General features: G+C 37.6%; 1 protein-coding gene across 1 annotated transcript; it reads left to right on the top strand.

Annotated features, from left to right (window-relative positions):
- The first annotated feature begins 219 nt into the window (after positions 1-219).
- On the top strand, positions 220-7565 carry LOC140231468 (regulator of microtubule dynamics protein 3-like). The gene is made up of 8 exons (XM_072311602.1): positions 220-589; positions 1412-1583; positions 2100-2211; positions 2924-3060; positions 3647-3724; positions 5639-5791; positions 6543-6623; positions 7444-7565. Exons 1-8 carry the CDS (start codon positions 246-248, stop codon positions 7492-7494), a joined length of 1128 nt encoding a protein of 375 aa, XP_072167703.1. The 5' UTR covers positions 220-245; the 3' UTR covers positions 7495-7565.
- Positions 7566-12685: the final 5120 nt, after the last annotated feature.

The raw sequence follows: 12685 nt of genomic DNA on the forward strand, positions 1-12685 counted from the left end.
TCTCATCGCCGCCCTGTTTTGTTCGCGAGCGAGATCGCGAGAGCGTTGTTGTGGTCTAGCTGCTAGATATGCTGTGATATATCGCCTGGCCTGGCCTGCCCATCATCACCGCATGCGATCGCAATCATAGCAGCAGCACTCACACGCTTGTTTGTCCAAGACCCGACTCCCAGTTTACCGGTCAGTCGGCAGCGGTGTCGATATTATAACCACCATTCTATCGTCTCACTGCCCCCGCTGCTTTGATGGGCACATTTTCCAAAATGTTCTGGAGGGATTTTGGTATAGGAGTGCTTGTAGGTGCAAGTACTTCAGTCATTATACAAAGCATATTTGCGCGTTCATCTGCATCAGAACTCAGGCAGCTGAGAGTGGCAGTAGCAGACCTTCAGCGAGAGTGGAAGGCAGTGAGAGGTCTACTTACACCAGATGCAATAGATGGGGACACAGTGCAGACTCTTCGGAATGCCAGGAGGCCTGGCAGTTCAATCAGCAAACGAGAAGGGAATGGTGTAACTGGGTACAATGAGCGTCCCACAGGCAGTTCGTCTGATGAAGAGGATCTTGACTTTGAGGAAGCTAATGAAGGGTAAGTGAATTAGTTTGTGAACTCATCTTGATTTAATAACAAAAACAAGCAGCATTAGCAATAGAATGGAAGATTTTATTTCTTTGCTTGTTTCGATTCCAATCCATCTGAGAAGATCATCTGACATTGAGCTTGATCTTGCTATTGTAAACAAACAGAATGGCATCAGGTGACAGATCAGATAGAAACTAGAACTTGACTTTGCTTGAAAAGGACTTTTGTCTAACTGCTTAATAGAGGTCTATGCAGTATGTGTACATTTTGAATCTGCTCAACATTGATTTGAGGTACAAAAACAGCTACAGATCAGCAGTAATAACCACATTATGAGGGTTTATTCCGTGTTTTATTTATTTGTGTCATGGAATAAGGAAAACAGAAAGATGCAATTAAATTTGATAACAGTTATCTTGTGATCATGCTGCATGATACAGAACTTGTGAGAAATCACATGATCACAGACACTTTAGCTCTTTTTGGTACAGTAAATTAGTAAATTTTATACGTGTAATAATTTCACTGCCTGTTTGATTTGTACCAAACAATGGTACACTACACGTAGTTGTAGTTGTACAACCTGTAGGGTTTTATCTTGATATCTAGACCTCTCTAGAGTAGGCTACTATGGGGGGGGGGGGGGAGGGGAGGAGGAAGGGAGGGAGGATACTGTGATTAGCAGGTTCATGTGACATTCACACCTTTATCTTATGACTTCCTGTTGTCTTTAAAAACTAAACAAGAAGAGCAGACCTGAGGCTGTATCACTACATGAAAGAATGGCTGTAAGCAGCGCCCCTAGTCTCTTGCTTGTATTTCAAACAGATTCACATCACCTTTCCAACAACTGGGGAAAGGTTCTGGGCAGGGGTTTGAGAGCATCTCAGTCAGCCAGGAGGAGTTGATGTCATTTCTGTCGGAGATTGATGAACTGTTCGCTGGCTCCGAGACTCAGCAGGAAGAAGCACTCAGAAGACTACTTGCCAAAGAATCACAGGTAAGATTGGTATTGATAGGTATTGCTATGTTCTTTTCGATTCATGCCAGCAGGATTCGCATTTAAAACATTTACAGAGTAATTATCCCTGTTTGCGACAGGGCTGTGAAGAGAAAAAGGGAATGTGCTCTTTTTCGAATGAGATACGTATGAGCCTTTTTTATGTTCCTCAATTAAAATGCTCTATATGGTTTTTTTTTTGTTTTGTTTTTTTGTTTTTTTTTTTTGTTTTTTTTTTTGTTTTTTATAGAATTCTCTCATGAGATGGTGAAGTTGATGATGGACTGGTGTTGATCTTAACCACAATCATAATAATCATTACAGTCAATTTTGCCACAATTTGTATTGCTTTTGTATGTGCTTTACAAGTGTCAGAAATGCAGAATTTTATTTCTGCTTCTGTAATTGTGATTAGTATTTTCTTAGCACCCATGGTGATCATTATAGACTTCTGAAATAATTTTGTTTTAAAAGAAAAATAATGAACATGTATACAATTCTTTCTTTACACAACAGTTTTCATCAAAAACAGATTTCCTTTGGCGGCTGGCCAGAGCTAAAGTGCTCGTTTCAGAGTTTTGCAGAGTACAAGGGAATGATGAAGAAAGAAGGAGACTTGTATTTGAAGGTAAGGCATATTTGGTAATTTTAGTAAAGATCTATGAGATGTTGTATAAGAGATTCAAGGAGACATCTATACCAATCTCTGTGACTTCTTGTCATAAATTGCAATCATCTAGGTCACATCACAAAATTTTCCTCTTTTTCAGGTGTGATATTGTTCCGGTAGTTTTGAAGCACCAAAAAAAAAAAAAAAAAAAGTAAGATGACATACAGTGACAAATGCTGTAAAATTATTGGATATCTACAGATATCGAGCTTACTTCATTAAAGTGATCTTATTTACTCTAAATCAAAGGATGCATAATAATACAGAAGAAGGTTTTGTGAAATTACCCTCTTAGCTTAAAAGTGATGAATGAATCATCTGATTTATTGTACTTATTTAGAGTTTGGTGTTATTTGTGCCAACACACACACACACACACATATGCAATCAGAACTGACAGAGTGCCATTGCAAAAATATATTTGTCCATCCTTCTTGGAAATTTTGACTCCAAAGGGGTTATTGATGTTCTTCTTTGATGAAGTTTTAAAAAGTCAACAATTCCATGTACTACTCCATGTCTTGTGTCGTGTAAACAAGGGCATTTTCTAACAGAGGTTTTTTTTTTTTTTTTTTTTCAAGAATGAATGGAGAATTGAAATACTGTGATATGTTATATGAATGTATGGCGAATTGGTACTTGAATACAGTCAGTCTCTGTTTCTGTGCAGCCCGAGATGATGCGAAAACTGTCATTGATCTGAACGAGGAGGTAGCCGAGGGACACAAATACTATGCAATCACCCAGGGCATCATCACTGACTGGGTCTCCTTTACAGAGGCAGCCGCTCTGGGCAAGGAGTATAAGGTACCAGCCGCCGACAGCTGTGGCTGCCTGGCACTGATGATATCTGTGTCATCGTACCATTTGGTGCTGCAATGCTAGCATCCCGTGCAGTAATGCATCATGTGCAATTGTGAAGTTGTGCTGTATCTATTGCATCGAGAAAGAGACAGGGAGTTTGCTGTCAAACTCTGTCAGTAATTGAAGGCTCCTGCTATATTTTCCAGGTTTTAAACGGGAACCCTGTGTGCGGTTTGGTACCAGTGCATACCTATTATAGGGATAAGGATCACTGTGCATTTCTTATTTAAGTAAAGGCAAAACTTACTATAGTTTATCCTTAGAAATTCCTGAATGGTACTTCATGAGGAAAAAAAAATATATATATATATTGTTTTGATATAGGCAATTTCTATGAGATCTGCCGTGTTGACACATAGTTTGGTTTATCTGATATTTGTATAATAATTGCTTTATTCATCAATCTTTCCTTTTTCTGTAAAAAGAACAGTGTTATGTAATTTTGTTACATTTCTGAAGATAATACTATATTGCAAGACCTCAGTGTATTCCTGAAAGAGATATCTTTGCTCTCACTTTTTTTTTTCAGACACACATGGAACGGGCTATTGAGCTGAAGCCAAGAGAACCTTATCTGAATCACCTGTATGGCAGATTCCTCTTCAATGTAAGTAATACATTGTAGATAGTCATCAGGGAGCCTCTTTGGCTCAGTGGATTGGACCATAGACTCTCAGGTGTGAGGTCCCTGGTTCAATTTCGCTGGCAGCAGTGGTTGTAGCACTGGCCAAGCCAGTTCATCCTCATTGCCTAGTCCTTTGGATGACTAAGCTGTGAGTTCTGTATGAGCTTGTTCTGATGCATGTACATGCTGTCATAGTGCAACGCTGCACACTGGCACTGGTCCGACGGTCCCTGACAAGTAAAAATCACTGTCGGACCAGTAACTTTTTCAGGAATGGACCAGTAAAAAAGTGGAAAAACTGGGTACCTACTGGTCCGACAGACAGGTCGGACCAGTAGAAAAAATGGGTTAGTGTGCAACCCTCCATAGTGTCCATGTAAAATAAACCTGAATATATTATACACACACATGCATGCACACACACAGGTACTGACAGGTGCCAAGGCAGCCAAGAGCATCTATCCTCCATAGTTGTAAAATAACAATGGAATGAAAATTGCAGAAACTTGAATGTGGCCTACATTGACATCCCTTTAAGGATCCTCAAATGCCTGAGATATACAAGCATGCTTGTGATAGTGTCGACTTTATGACTGCTGTATTTACATGAATGACAGAGTTGGAGTGCCACATTCTACACGATGACTGTCAGCACCATCAATTGTTATATATACATGTATGTCAATTGCGCATGCATGAATCTATTGTTAACTGCAAGCACTTGTGCCTTGCCTGAGCTGATTACCAACTGGGGGAATGTCAGTGCTAGTTGTGAAAGGCTTTCCTCCCAAAATAAGCCTTTCCTCCCAAAATAAGCCTTGCCATCCTGATGATCCTTGTGGCATATTAGTGCATGTATTACTTTATAAGCTGTTATTTTCGCGTACAGATATTTTCACGAACTAGGAGGTCACAGACTTTCTCGCGAGATTTTATTTTCGCGAATTGACACCAACGCTATCTTAAACACATTACCTTAGTGTATGGCGACATTTTCGCGTGTTGTTAGATTCGCGATCCAACTGTGATTCGCAAAAAAATCTGCGAAGATTAAACCCTCTCAAAAATAACAGCCTATACAGTAACATGTCCAACAAATGTCTCACGATCTGTGCAATTCATTTTCATTGCCAAGCTTAAAGACTTTTGATTCAGAATGATTCATGCAATGGAATGTCTTTAAACTGCCTTTGATTGATGACATGTTTACACATTATGAAAGCTTGTCAAGGAGATAACCAAGAATTACAATACTATTGAATACAACCCTGGGAGCTACAGGCACAGTTCTGTTGTCAACATGTGTTGGCACAAATGACACTCTGTATCTCATGTTAAGAGGAACTTTTTTTTTAAATTTTTTTATAAGGAAATGTTGCAGAGCTGCCAAGTGTCACTCTGAGTCTGCAGGAAGTTTACCTCAAAAATAGATAATTTCTTGGCATTTTGACAGAACTTCCCTGTTTTGGGAATCGTTATCGGCTCCTGAGATGCATGATGTGTAGGCTGCCCTGTATGTTAGGAATAGAAACAGTGACAAAATATGATGAGTATTGGACCATTGAAATAAATGTGATGACCATTTGAGAATTTGTGAACCAACTCATATACATTCATGCAAAGGAAGGAAGGCAGAGAAGGAATTCTGTTGGACTTTTACATTATGCCATGCAATGACTTTCCATATGCAGGGAACTGTTGAAGTGTGTAATAATGCATTTGTGAGGTGTTTTTTTTTTTTTGTTTACACTTTCACAGATTCATCTGTTGCTGGTTTAGTTTTTGATGAGAAAGAATATCATTATAGTAAGATGAAATAACAATCAATATCGGTACACTCATAACAGATCAATATTGCTATATTGGATTTTTTTTTTTTTTCATTGGTGTATTCAGATTGCAAACCTGGGATGGATGCAGCGCAAGGCTGCAGTAATGATGTATTCACTGCCACAGAGCCTTAGTGTAGACGATGCCCTCACCTGGTTTAACAAGGCAGAGGAATTACAACCTGGGTTTTCAAACCTGAATCCGTTCTACTCGGCAAAGGTAAATTGATTTCTAGCCATAAGTGATTGTGTGATACCTGTGCGATGCCTGTGTGATACAATGATGCTTGCTTTGTGTAATGTATGTCAGAATCAGTTGTGTGCGTTGTATGCAATACCTGCACCCTTGTTGGTATCAGTAAGTGACACCTGCATGAGAGAAGCGTCATCTGTGAAGTGATGGTGCAATTTTGACCAATTTTGATTCAAGTGTGCCACAAAGGAGACCTGCTTCCATGAATACAGGTGCTGGTAGAACAGTGTCTCGTCAATGTCTCTTCAAATGCTTCCGGGAATGACCACTTCCGATCCTTACGCCGTGTTGATAAGAATGTGAACATCGCTTTCCATTTATTATTCTTATTATATGCTTAACACCTCATCTGCTACATAATATGTAGAATGTTTGGGAATTGTATGCATTATATTCAGACCAATAGTTGGATAGTTTCTACCTTTTTGAAATTTGTGATGAGACTAGAAGTGTGTGATATCCTTGATTTATCTGGGCAGACACAGAAGCGTGCAATCAGAAAATAGCAGGGTTATCAGCATCAGCATCAACTTCAAAATGGATTTTCAGGCACCAGGATGTGCCAGTTCACTTTTCAATATATGGAAAGATATTCTGAGATTTGAAATAGACAATGGGGTGTAGATAAATCCAAATATTACCTTGTAAAGTATTGACATCATTAACATATGTTTTAGTAGTAAAATATTGTCTTCTTGATTATAAACTTATTTCCCAGTGCTGCATTGCAAAAGGAGAGACGGATGCTGCAGTAGAGTATTTGCAACAGACAATTTCCTTTCCGGGCAAGAGCTTTGAGGTAAGAAACCATGTGCATTACGCATACTGCCTATTTACTGCTTGCGTTTTTCTTCTTTAGCAATGATGTATTAAATTGTTTCTCACATAGTGCATTTCTACTGTTGATGTAAGTATTTATAATTTGATCACATGTTTAATTGGGATAGGATTTTTTTTTTTTTTTTTTGTACTAACACAGAACTATTTTACTCAGGTATAGAGCAAGTCTTCATTTTTCTTGTGCATGTTACATTGTGATGTAGTTGTGTTTCCTCATAGTGTGGAGCACTGTATATGAAATTCAGATTCTGCCCAGTGAGAAAACAAACCAAAGATCACAGTCAAACCAACTAGCTGGAATTGTGTGATGGCAAAAAGTATTCTCCATCAGACTCTAAAGTGTGTTATTGCTACCGTAACTCTGGTCATAAATCATGTTTCATGACTGATAGTCATAAAATGAATGCAATGTTGATAAAACATACTCTGATGTGTTGTATAGTAATCTTGCATCTTTAATATCATCATAATCACTTTTTTTGTTGTTACCCTCCCCCCCCCCCCAAACTGGGATATTTATTATACTGTATCAAAGGTATATTCATCAAAACACATAATGCATCAGAACATGTAAGACAACACTTTGAAAAACAGGCAATGAACTTTTGTGACTCAGAACATAATAGCAACATTGTTTGATTTATGGGATGTAATTTGCAACACAGGTTTCAAAAAGAAGTTGCAGCTGATTAATAATGCTGATATTTTGTTCCCCTGAACAGTTAATAATAAAAAAAAAAAATGATTTTCCTTTCCACAAATTGTTATCTTCTTTGCAGGAGAAAGAAGTACGGAGACAGGCAGAGGAGCTTCTACTGCAATATCAGTGACTGAAATAATAATGCACTAAGGTAGCTCTGTGTTGTTGGAGACCCATGTTAGGAATTGGTATATTTTTGTGTTGATGTTTTAGAGAAATCCATGTGTTTTATGTGAACATGGAATCATTACATTCCACCCATAGATGTGTTATGTTCTTGCATATTCTGCTCAGCCAGCTGGTTTAATTTGAATTTTGTTTTGTTTAGGTTTGAATAATCATCTCAAGGATTCCGCAAAAAAGAAGAAGAATAGAAAAGAAAAGATGGTAGATGTAAAGAGCAGAAAGATGTGCAACATACAATCGAGCTGACATATTTCCCCAGATCTCTTATGGAAATTTTGTCTGTGTGATGTCATCACTTCAGAGATGAGGAACTGTCATGAAGCATCAGTGCCAGGTCAAAGGTCACTGCTAGCACCTCTGTCTCCCACTCTTCCCCCCCCCCCCCCCCCCCCAGCTTGTTTGTCAGGAACAAGTAATGTAATTGACACTTTAAGCTTGCAGATGTCTTTAGCAGGTTTATTGTGCTGTATCTAAATACTGAGTTGGAGAAAGGGACATGATTACATCTATATTTTTTGATGCAGTATACAAGTAAGCAGTACTTTGCTTTGCTGGCCTATGTTTTATGTGTTTTGACTGATGCAAATATAACTGATTATATTTTCTCGTCATGCTTTATCACATCTTTACTTGTGTTTAATGCTCTTTGTATTCATGCTACTCTCTGTCTTGTATGTGATGCATGAGGCATAGGGTTATGTTCATGATAGCCAGCAAAATATATACTCACTAATATGTGTTTTGGCTAATTGGACTTTTATTACCATGTAGAATTTCAATCTGTGGATTTACTTTGCATAATAAGAACATTTGTAAGATTAACCATCACATATTCTGAATATCATATGATAATTACACCATATCTGATTACCAGGTATAGATTTACTCAAGCACTGCTTGTTCAATGTTTTGTAATAGGGAGGAATGAATGTGTTAGGCTTTTATGACTTAATGTGAGCCAAGAGCTGATGCTGCTAAGATTTGGTGTAATGGTGCTCTTTACCCATTCACAATTGATAATATTCTGAAATTGATTCTCCTTACAAGCCTGTACCCAATGCAGACTGGGAACTGGCCCTAGACAGATGTACAGTCCAACCTCAGTTGTCTGCTCATGACAGGAAATCGGCACTCATCCAGTTTATCCAAGTGATATGACCGGATAAGAGGGATTTGGTCAAGCATGACACTTTAAGCAAGATGTGTTGGGGATCGTATCCGGGCAATTACCCCCAGAGGGCAATTACCCCCTGGCTAAATACTGGTTAGTGGTAAAGTTAGAGTAAAGATTAGGGTTAGGGTTAGGATTAGGTTCAGGATAAGGATTAGGATTAGGGCCAAGGGAAGGGTACGGGGTAATTGTCCAGGAGGTAATTGCCCTAGACCTGTTGGGGATATTTAAGGCAATGTTAATTTTCTATTTATTGTGATGATTTGCATGATATTTGCATATTATATTATTCAAGTTATGTGGAAATGAAACAGACTTTGAGTGGAGATTCACTTTCCCCTTGGTCTTTGATTCTTCTAGCAACAGTATTTCCAACTGAAAATGCAAAGACAATCGTGTGCCAATCCATGTCTATTGGTATTAGAAAGATCAGGGGAAAGTGATGGCCAGAGTACTGAGGTTGGACTGTATTTAGAGATATTATTTTCAAATTACCAGTCTGGTTTGCAGGATTAAGAGATTGAAAAAGCTGATAGATTACCATCTGTGATCTGTTAAGTGATTTACTTGACTTCCTGCCACCCAAGTACTGACTGGACAATTGTGTGTTTCCAAAATCATTTAAACTTTGGTCTTTAGAAGGCAGTTTTGTGGTTGTTTATTCTCATAATTTTAGTTCTTGTTAAGTTAATAACGGTGCAATATGCTTTTAGAAATACAGTGACACGTAAGAGTGCTATGGTTTTGATATTGCATCCCCGCAAGGTATTTTATGAAGTGAACATTCTGTATTTTCAGTGAAATAATCAGTTGTGCAGTGCAAAGTGTGGAAAAACGTTGGGATTGTCAAAGACTTTTATTTTCATTCCTCTGCAGGGCCAAATTAGTTTATCAAATGCCTGATTTGTTTCTGTGACATTTTAAGGGGGGGGGGGGGGTAATGAAAAGAGAAATGCAGGGGATGGTAAAGGACAAGGTAAGTATGATGAAAAGATTTTTAAATTACTTTTTAATAGTCTATCTTACATTAAATTTTGTTTGTTTTTGCTCTGAAATGTATTCACCATGACATAACCTTGTTACAGCGAAAGCAAAAACCTGCACAAATGAACGAAAGGAAAGAGTATAATTATGATTGATCCTAGAATGCTGGGGATATGTCAGGCATTCATTTGTTTGATTGTCAACTGCTATGAAGATGTGAATGTCATTGCATTATGTATACTGAAATGCTGCAGTCACACCACTACATGTAGCCTAGTGAAAGCAATCAAAACGAGATAATTTTTGTGATGTGAAATGAGTCTGAGCTAGCATGCAGTAGTTCAGACATTTTTGTGGAAATTTTCCACCATTCTTTATATGGGAATACATTGTATAGGAGACAATAATTATGTGAAGTAGACCCTGTCCACTACTACAGGGACCATGTTACGTGTAGGGTTACAGGGTACACTGTACATTGGACTGCCATCACAGCAAACTCTTTTGGATCAGTGAAATTGCTTTGTTGTATTAAATTTTATTATAGCAAGGTTTTAAGCCATTGATGATTGACTAATATTGCTGTAACGCACATTTCCCATAGACACCTGCCCGAGTATTCTCGGGACTCATTTTCAACGGGCAAGAACTAGAACTTAGGGGCAAGAAAAATGTCTTTCTCATGTAACAAGAGTTTGTGATATCAGTGTTCTTTGTAATAAGAATACACTGTGACCACGTGTCCCCTTTCCCCCATATAAGTGTGTTTCTTTTTTATATTAACCAATTATTGGATGTTTATAATTCTTATTAAATGTTGAGGTCATAGGTGATGGGGAATGTTTCGATGAGAATCATCCATTACACTGCAGGACTTCACTCAAAGTATCATATTACAGGACATGGCAAGTGTGCGTCCCATGTTCGACACATGCATCCTATGTTCAAGCTATGTGACGAGTCTGCTGGGATTTATGACTTGATAGAAGGTTCATCTTACAAGGACCAACAATGATGAGTATGAAACTATCCAGTCTTAGTAAGGCAGTTTATGTCCCTCCTGTAAGGCGTGCAGCTTGCGGGATCTGTCATGTTATGAAGATATAAAATCACGTGTCATAGTGACTGTAGCAAGTTTCACCAATCACAGCACTAAATCTGGAGTTGGTAGATGGTATGAAAAAGAAAGATTGCTACATGAAATTGTTAATGTGTTCATGATAGGGTAAATGTATGCACTGACATGTCTGTGTAGAAGGCTAAAAATATTAATTACATCTTGCATATGGTAGGTAAATGCACTGTGTCCTTCAGTAGGATAAACAAGTATAAGGCAATTAACTAATACGTATAGCTCAAATATTTGGACTAGAAAAAGAGCTTTCTTTTGATGACATTTTACACAAACTCTTTCCACATTAAGGTCCACAAAATCCTTTGATGTGGATGGAAACTGAACTTTGTGGTCATTGAATTTGAAGGAAGTAGTAGATATATTTGCCAAGTTGATAAATAAGAATTCTATAATACAATTAATGAGGCTGACAGAAGACATGAAAGTTGTTGGAAACACGGAAAGTATTCATATGTGTAAATAATAATGAAAAAGTTATGTAACTTTCATGAAAAAGGTGTTTATTGTACTCTTTGCACCCAGTACATTTTACACATTTTGCATCAATGGTATAAAAAATGTGACATGTCACATGTAGACAAAACAGTGACAAATAGTTTAGAGATATTGACACAGTGAGATGACACTGTGCCAGGTATTAGCTGAAATTTGCAGTATTTATGTTCCAAGACTACTTTAGACTATTGCAATTCCTACCTACTTGTGAAATCATGCTTTTATATAGTTGTTGACTGTACATTTTTAATTTTACAGTCAGTTTAAAAGTTGCATAATAGAGAACGAGGTATGCAAACAAGTACCAGTCATTGGGTACAATCTTTCCTGGTCTGTCCCTGATAGCATGTAACCTAGGGAATATACAAATATTACTATTTTGAACTAGAGGAAAATAGGTAACATCCAGACATGTCATGAAATGTGTCACCTCAACTACAGGTCTGTCCTTTTAGAAGATGCCAGAAAATGGGTCAGTAATACCATGTACAACATTTGATGATTTGTATGATTTATCAGTGCAAAGCAAGATGTGCTTGTACTCTTCAGTTTGTGCTTAAAAAGATCTTGGATATAAGTGATATAGGACCCACAAACATTATTTCTACATACCCTGGTATTCATTTGATGTTTGCATGTAGTTGTCATATTATAGATGCATGTACATACTGGTATACATATAAAAAAAGACATGCTATTAAAACTTGCCAATGATATCTGTATGAAGTATCGGGTACATTTCAGTATATGCATGTATTTACCAGCTTTTGTTTTTTAGCTACAAATGGTATCGCAATTTATGTCTTGAAATATTTCAAGTGTAATCCATAAGATTTTTTGCTCATTTTTCTTCTGTGACATAAGTGTTGAGCTTTGATTGTTCAAAGAAAAACTGCTTATAATATTATTATATATTATCACTTTCCATATTTGTGAGCATCTAGAGAAATCTTTGGTGATTTGAAGCCAACCAGCAATGCTCAAGTTGTACTTGTCATTATTGTGTTGGTCCCTGCGCTTATGCATATAAGTTACTGATTCGTCTATTCTCAGAAGTCACAGAATTGATAGACATTTAGGGACATAGTGGTCCTTCGGTGTATGCAATGCGCACTCTATATGCATGTTCAAATCTTGCTTTTCTCTGAATCAGCTGTATATGTTTCAAATTTCAAAGTTTGTGTGTAATATTTTGGTAATGCTGCAAAGACCCATGATGCGTTGTGTAGCATCTACAGAAGTAAAGATTTAGATGTCTGTTTTCTCTCATACATCCAGAGAAAGAAAAAGATACTCTCAGCTGCCGCAGTAAAACCAGAAATTTTTGCGTGCATGAAACTTTTGTGAATT

Source organism: Diadema setosum, chromosome 1, assembly GCF_964275005.1.
Source record: "Diadema setosum chromosome 1, eeDiaSeto1, whole genome shotgun sequence".
Taxonomy (NCBI): domain Eukaryota; kingdom Metazoa; phylum Echinodermata; class Echinoidea; order Diadematoida; family Diadematidae; genus Diadema; species Diadema setosum.

What these genes read in the sequence shown, in the direction of transcription:
- LOC140231468 (XM_072311602.1), top strand. Translation starts at nt 246, where the DNA reads ATGGGCACATTTTCCAAAATGTTCTGGAGGGATTTTGGTATAGGAGTG. An exon ending in TTTGAGGAAGCTAATGAAGG is followed by an intron (nt 590 to 1,411) that starts GTAAGTGAATTA and finishes TATTTCAAACAG; the next exon opens with ATTCACATCACCTTTCCAAC. An exon ending in AAGGAGACTTGTATTTGAAG is followed by an intron (nt 2,212 to 2,923) that starts GTAAGGCATATT and finishes GTTTCTGTGCAG; the next exon opens with CCCGAGATGATGCGAAAACT.